The 8,122-nt window shown below is 35.3% G+C and overlaps 1 protein-coding gene across 1 annotated transcript; it reads left to right on the top strand.

The window, feature by feature from the left end:
• The first annotated feature begins 847 nt into the window (after window positions 1-847).
• On the top strand, window positions 848-1,312 carry LOC110701789. Its single transcript, XM_021879417.1, has one exon. It carries the CDS (start codon window positions 848-850, stop codon window positions 1,310-1,312), a length of 465 nt encoding a protein of 154 aa, XP_021735109.1.
• Window positions 1,313-8,122: the final 6,810 nt, after the last annotated feature.

Here is an 8,122-nt window from a genome sequence, read left to right as displayed (position 1 = left end):
CAGCAGAGCAAAGCAGATTTCAGGATAGCAGAGCAGAGCCGAGCAGAGCAGATTTCAACATTATTATTAATACTATTATTAATGTTATTATTATTAATGTTGTTGTTGTTGTTGTTGTTGTTGTTGTTGTTGTTGTTGTTGTTGTTGTTGTTGTTGTTGTTGTTGTTGTTGTTGTTGTTGTTATTATTATTATTATTAGGAAATTTTGACTTTTACCACCAAAAATTTTTGAAAAAATGTTTTTTACCACCAAAGCTTCTAAAAGTTTTATTATACCACCAAATAAAAAAATTAAAGTTGTTTTTTACCACCTTTGTTAAACTCTGATGACTGAAAAAGCAAGTGGGTCCCACATTAACGGCTAGTTTTTGATTTTTCCTCCAAAAATTCATGATTTACTACCTATATAACTCTATCGTCTTCCTTTTCTGTTCCAATTCTACCAATTTTCCCAAATTTTCCAAAATCTCCTAATTTTTCTTAAAATCTTTCAATTTCTTCCAATTTGCAACTAATTTAGCGCAAGAACCCTAAAAACATATGTAGCTAGACATAATAGAAAGATAGAAGTGTGAATTGAGGTTAATTTTGGTAAGTTGTTCGAATTTTCTTGTTCGAAATTTAATTTGATGTACGAACCTATGTTGAACCATAATTTGTTCATAAGTTGTTAACATAAGTAATTAATTTAAACAAAGCTTGAGTAGCATAAAATTAGGGTTCATGTTGAAATAGAAATTGGGGGTTTTTGAATTGTTGATTGATTTTAGGAATTAGGTGTAGGATTTGCTTATTCCAATTACTTTGTACATGTAATTGAATGTGTAGTGTGTTTTTGCAGCTCACAATGTCTTCTATGAGTTCTTCTCCTTCAAGAGAAAGGAAATGTCAATGTGGAGTTCCTTTTGAAAAGTTAATTGCTTGGACTAAGGAAAACCCAGGTCGTAAATTCAGAAGCTGCAAATTCTATGATCCAGTGACTGAATCAAGGGGCTGCAAAGCATTTGAGTGGATTGATCAACCAGATGGTACTCCTTGGCAAACAGAGGTGATTAATAATTTGCTCTTGGATAAGAAATTGCTAAAGGGTGAAGTTACTGACTTGAAGAGAGAAGTTGATAATGTTTCTGGGCAGAGAAGATGTTTGTTAAATGAGATTGACAACTTGAAGATTAAATGCAAGGCTCTTAGTTCTGATAGGAAGAAGATGAGCAAAGAGGTTCAAGGGAGGAATGCATCATCATTGAATCTGTGTGTGGTGGCTGCTGTGCTTTGTTGTTTTGGTTTAGTGTTAGGTGTTTTTATTAGGTAGACAGTTTAGTAACACATAATTACAATTAGTTGACATGGTTCACTTGATTGATTGTAATGTAATTGAGTTGTATGGATGTTATTACTGTTGAAATGAAATGGTTCTCAATTTGGTGCAAATATCATAACAAGTTCTTATCATCAATTAAGTAACAACAATGAGAAAAATACACAAAATGCAAAATACTCATTTCAGCAACTGATAAATTATCAAGTCATCCAAAATACTAACATAATATGACATAACCTGCCACAGTTAACAAAAATAAGATATATCTTTGGCAGAGTCACAAAAGAGGGGTTTAATATCCATAGCTACTTAATACTTGTTCTAATTCATACACAAAAGCATAGGAAATGTTGTCATTAGTTGAAATTACATAAGCTTATTCTTAATAACGGGGAGCATCCCACTCATCATCCTTGTGCATGAACTGATGCTGATGTACGGACCTTGACACTTGTAACTTTGATCTGTTTGCTTTCTTTGTTGGATTTGGCTGAGAGGATGAGGTGGCAGCTGTGTTCAGCAGCTTGTTCTTGCTCCTTGTTAATGGTTGGCTAGCTGATCCTTCACATACAGGTGTCTGGGATGGCTGGGATGCTGCAGCAGATGCTTGTTCCATAGCTTGAGCCCTTGCCTCTTCTTGAGGAAACCTCTTGTTTCCTATGTTGTTTGGTCCTGCAGTACCACCACTAGTAGAAAAATACAAATAGGCACCCCCCTAATGGCACCAGTTTAGGCCAAACCGGTGCCAAAAACCGGCCTAAAAATGAGCAAGTTTTTGAACAAAGAGAAATGGCACCGGTTCAGCTCAAACTGGTGCCAAAAATAAAAAGGGCACCGGTTTGAACCGGTGCCTAACCAAACCGGTGCCTAACTGAACCGGTTTTTAATTATTAAAAAAAAACCCGCCCATTTATATACCCCAAACCCTAAATAATGACCCTATTCTCTCTCTCCTCTCCTCTCCTCTCCTCCGCCTCTTTCTCTCTCCTCTCCTCCTCTCCTCCTCTTTCCTTCTTGCTCAGGCCAATTCACCATCGATCTTGCTTCTTCATTTCTATGTATTTCTGAAACTCCTCCTCCTTTTTATCACTTGAAGACGAAAAAGAAATGGAAGATAACAACAAATCGAAGACCAAAAACCGCGGTTTGATGTTGTTTTCGACTTTGATGTTTTTCGATTTCAATTTCAATTTAGATTTTGATTTTGTTTTTCAAGTTGCATGCGGTTTTGGGGTTTTGATTTCGTGATTTTTAGGTTTTTTTTTTCGATTTTTAAGTAATTTCGATGTTTTATTTTCGTTTTTCGTTTTTTTTTTTCAATTTCTGGGTTTTTTTTTTCGATTTTTTTTTTTCAATTTCTGGGTTTTGTTTTTCAATTTCTGGATTGTTTTTTTTCAATTTCTGGGTTTTGTTTTTCAATTTCTGGATTGTTTTTTTCAATTTCTGGGTTTTGTTTTTCGTGATTTTTAGGGTTTTGTTTTTCAATTTCAAATTTGATTGTGTTGTTTTCGATTTTGATTTTGTTTTTCGATTTCAATTTCAATTTCGATTTTGATTTTGTTTTTCAAGTTGCATGCGGTTTTGGGGTTTTATTTTCGTGATTTTAAGGTTTTTTCGATTTTCATTTTTTTTTCAATCTCTGGGTTTATTTTATTTTTGTTTTCAAGTTTGTTTTAATCAAATTTTTAATCAATTTCGATTTTGATTTTTTTTTTTTTCAGATTTTGATTTTTTTTTCGATTACAATTTTTTTTGTTTTCTGGGTTTTTGTTCGATTTTAATTTTTTTGTCGATTTCTAATTTTTTTTTCTGGGTTTATTTGAATGTTGTTAGATTTATTTTTTGGTTTTTTTTAATCGAATTTAATTATATTTATTTTCTGGGTTTTTTTTATATCGAATTTAATTTTATTTATTTTGTGGGTTTAATTCTTTTTTTAACTGTTCTGGGTTTTTTTTATTTTTTTCGCAGCTTGTTCATTTTAATCAATTTATTGTTGATGTTTTAATTTGCGCAGGTATACATAATCCAAGAATCAAGAATCAAGAATATGGGGATTTTTAGATTGTGATGTTGTAATTTTTTTTTATTTATATTGTAGTTTTTTTTTTATTTATATGTTGTAATTTTTTTTGATTTATAAGTAATTTTTTTATTGATCTATGCTGTAAAATTTTATTGATTATATGTTAAACGGAATCGTTTATATTGATTGTGATGTTTGATTTATATTTTGTGTTTTTATTTAATTTAGTGTATTTAATTTTTAAGCAAAAAAAAACAAAAAAAAAAATTGATTTTTGGGGGTTTTTTGGCACCGGTTAACCGGTGCCAAAAACTTTGAAAAAAAATTTAGTGGGCCTTTTTGGCACCGGTTAACCGGTGCCTATTCCACCCTATGGCACCGGTTTTGAACCGGTGCCAAAAACTTGGTTTTTGGCACCCCTCACATAGGCAGCGGTTCAAACCAGTGCCTTAGACCGGGTTTAAACCGCTGCCAAATGCATTTTTTCACCTAGTGCACCTAATGCAGCACTCTGCACATACACAATACTGTGAAGTTAGATACAACACAGTTACAATATTGATATAAACCACTAAAATAAGGAAGATACCATTTTGGCAGCTCTGATTTGACTCTTTCTTCTTTTTTCATTCATCCATGGAGTGTTTAATGAAGGCCTTCCTCCTAGGGGTGTTGATTGTGCAATCATAATTGGTGCTGGTGCAGGTTCTAAGGAACAATTTTTAGCATAATGACCAAAACCCCCACAATTCTTGCACTGATTCCTTCTTTTTGCCTTTTCACCTTCTCCATTTCCAACTGAAGTCCCTTCACCCTTTTCTAACTTTCTCTTCTTAGCTTTGGGCCTTCCTGGTTGAACTTTAAAAGCAGGTGGTTGGGGCTCTCTCATATGCACTTTATCCCAGTGCTTTGCCCCAGGCATTGGCTTGATAGCGGTCTCATAAGCAGCCAAATATTTCTCCCTGTAGTAGTAAGGGTGCACATAGAGCTCTGGGTTAACCCTATTGTCAATCATAGCAGTAAAGCCATGTACACAGGGCAATCTAGTCAGATCCCATCTGTAACATGTGCAGGATCTATTTTCAAGATTCACAACACATGTATCATCTTTATACTCCACCTCATAGATGTCACCTCTACCTGAAATGACTTTACAAGTTCTAGCATATTTCTCCAACCCATCAAACACTTTTTTTACAAAAGGCACAGTCAAACCTTCCCACTCTTGGGCTGCTAGCCACTTATCATTTGTCCTTTTCATCATGTATCTTCTAAGCCATTCCATTTGGGTTAGAATTGGCTTATCCCTTGCATCCCTTATCACAGAATTAAAAGTTTCACACAAGTTGTTTAATAGCATGTTGGATTTGCAAGTAGGGGAGAAAGCATGTCTGGACCAATGTTGGGGGGGTATGTTTGCTAGGTAGTCATATGCCTCTTCAGATAAAAAGTTGATTGATTCCATAGCTACTTCAAAATCAGTCTGACCAAATGCATACATATACTAAATTAAAAAACAAGGGGACACACACACTAACAATGAAGGACATAATGCATATTCAGATTTTAAGACAGAAATTGAAGACAAAATGTAAGACAGAATAATTAAGTACTACCTGAGTGCAAGCCCTAGTAGCATTCCAAAATAATTCTTTGAACAAAGACCCTTGGAACTGAAGTTTGAAGTTAGACCAAATGTGTCTAACACAGTATCTGGTCTCAGCTTTAGGGACCACACTCTCAAAGGCTTCTAACAGGCCTGTCATTACATAAACAATATGCATTTAGTACACAAATGTTGAATGAACAATATAACTAAAATAGGAAAGGGAAATGGAAGAGAACATACTTTTTGTCTGTCAGACATAAATGTCAAGCCTTCACCTTCCTCATCACCTCCTATGTTCTTCACCAAGTTCTCTAAAAACCATCCCCAAGTCTCTTTACTCTCACATTCAACAGTAGCCCATGCTATGGGAAAGATATTGTTATTCCCATCCTTTGCAACAGCCACCAATATCTGCCCAGGGTAAGCACCCTTTAGATGGCAGCCATCTACACCAATAATAGGTCTGCAACCAGCCACAAACCCATCTCTCAGTGGAGCTAAACATACATACATCCTTAAAAAAAGGGGGGGTTCAGGTCCATTATCCTGATCAACCACCACCACACATACAGTACCAGGGTTATGGACAACAAGGGCCTTCCCATAGTCCCAAACCATGGCATATTGCTGAGCTGCTGAACCAAAAATGATGAGCTTGGCCCTAGACCTAGCCAACCAAGCCTTAAAGTAACTCACCTTAATTCCAAGATCAGTCAAAGCTCTTTCCTGAATTTGTTTTATCTTCCATGTTGGATTGCTCCTGAACTCTTCCAAATACCTTTCTGCTAAAAACTCAGCTGTCACTTTCTTATTCATCTTTGTCCTAATACAAAGATGCTTCAATTTGACTGTCTTAATCTGCCAAGTTTCAGACTTAACCAATTTTGTAGCATACACCTTAAAGGGACACTTCACAGTCTTTCCACACACACACTTAGGTAGTCTACAACTCTTCTTGTTGTACACACAGTTACACCTCCTCTTACAATAAATACTCAACCTCTTATTGTCATTATGAAGAAAATAGTATTCATACCTATTTTCTATTGCATGGACTCTCAATGCTTTCCTAAGCACATACACACTACTAAACCTCTGGCCTCTCAATAACTGGATAGGCCTACTGAAGTTAGTTTCAGCATTGAACCATGGACCTAAGTCCTCATCCACATCAGAATCACCATTGTCACTTCTGAGCTCATCAGAATCCTCTTCCTCCTCCTGCTGGACAGACACTTCAAGCTCTCTCAAATTCCTTATCACTTCCCCTTTTGGCACAATTTCCTTACTCTTAACACCCTCCTTCAAATTCAAACTCCCATTTACTTCACTATTTAGGTCCTCTGTGTTTTGTCTTATCCACTCCTCATCATCAACATCTTCATAGAAATCTTCTTCCCCTTCACTCCAGTCTATGTCAGGATCACTAAGCTCACTATCAGACAAATCTGATAAATTAAAGTCCCCTTCATCATCCTTAAACAACTCCCTGCTCACTTTATTACTCTCTTTCTCTTCCCCCTGCTCCTCAGCAAGCTTCCCCTTCCCCTTTTCTTTTGCACTCAATTTATTTGGAGGTGCATCACTCAACTCAGCCTTTCCTTTAGCTTTACTGCATATCCTTGGGCTTCTCGTAAGTGGTTGTTCAGTAGGGTTCTTTGGTTTTGGGGTGGAAGTATTTGGCTTGGATTTGAATCTAGGTACATATGGGTCTCTTTTGAGTTTTTTCCTTTCCTCTGCAGTCAATGCATTTCCCTCAATTATCTGAAAAGGTGTGTCAACAGTGACCTGGATAGGTTGACTAGTTGTCACAAACACCTCAATAACTCCCTCCTTACTCACTGTTTCTAACAAGCCTTTTATCTCCTCACTATTCACCAACTCTCTTTTACCAGTTGTAAATGTCCTCCCCTTTGGTATATACCAACAATTAAACTGAGTTGGGGACACAATATTTACATACACAAAACCATGAACAACAGCTTCCCTTATAAACTCAACATCAATCTTTGACACCCTAACATTTTTTGTCCAGTATACCCATCCCCCATCCCAACTTAGTTTTTTTTTTACCAATTAAAGAGGGTATAAAGCCACCACCCAATGTGAATTTAATATGCACTTTATCCATTCTGTAACACAACAAATAAACAACCAACACCATATCCCAAATCAGTCCAAATTTCACACAGCAATCAAGGACATATCCTTGATTTAAATTTAAAAATTAGCAATTCACAATAAACTAATCAAATCATATCCAATTCCAAATACCAACAAAATTTTTTAATTAATCAATTAAGCAACAAAGCAGCAGTATAACATGTTCAAATGGGACATATTCAACAACTTAGGGTATGTATACTATATTTTCCACTTTTCCCCAAATTTAACCTAAAAAATCCAAAATTAAACATCAATTACCCACACTAAGTACAGTAAAGATGCGAAAAGTACCTTTGCTTGTCAGATTCCCGAATCTTTGTCCACTAAAGTCGAAAAAGTAGCAACCTTTAGGTCCCCCTTGCTGTAAATGACGACCTCAAGCTGAGTTGTTTGGTTGCTATGGTGCCAGGTCTTCCTTTACCCCAACAGTTGATATGAAAATTCAAAGGAATTTTTTTTTTATTTTTTTATTTTTTTTATGGAGATTAAACAGAAGGAGGAGTAAAATTCAGAGAAGTAAATGAGAGGAAGGTGAGAAAAGAAAGGGGAAATGAATTGGGTGGTTAGGGAAATTGAATAGGAGTGATAAATCGGGGTGGGTAGCAATAAATTTGGAGGGAAAGGTAAAAAAGTGGGACCCACTTGCTTTTTCAGTCATCAAAGTTTAAAAAGGTGGTAATAAACAACTTTAATTTTTTTATTTGGTGGTATGATAAAACTTTTAGAAGATTTGGTGGTAAAAAACATTTTTTCAAAATTTTTTGGTGGTAAAAGTCAAAATTTCCTTTATTATTATTATTATTATTATTATTATTATTATTATTATTATTATTATCATCATCATCATCATCATCATCATCATCATCATCATCATCATCATCATCATCATTATTATTATTATTATCTCAAAAACAAAAGTCATACAACCTACAATAAATTAGTGGGAAGCCAAGATACAATTTGGGCCCCCACTCCTCTAGCTATAGCAAAGCCTACCCTA

Source organism: Chenopodium quinoa, unplaced genomic scaffold (assembly GCF_001683475.1).
Source record: "Chenopodium quinoa cultivar QQ74 unplaced genomic scaffold, ASM168347v1, whole genome shotgun sequence".
Taxonomy (NCBI): Eukaryota; Viridiplantae; Streptophyta; class Magnoliopsida; order Caryophyllales; family Amaranthaceae; genus Chenopodium; species Chenopodium quinoa.
This window is presented reverse-complemented; position numbering and strand designations above follow the sequence as displayed.

Excerpts from the sequence above, each read along its gene's own strand:
- LOC110701789 (XM_021879417.1), top strand. The coding sequence starts at position 848 with ATGTCTTCTATGAGTTCTTCTCCTTCAAGAGAAAGGAAATGTCAATGT.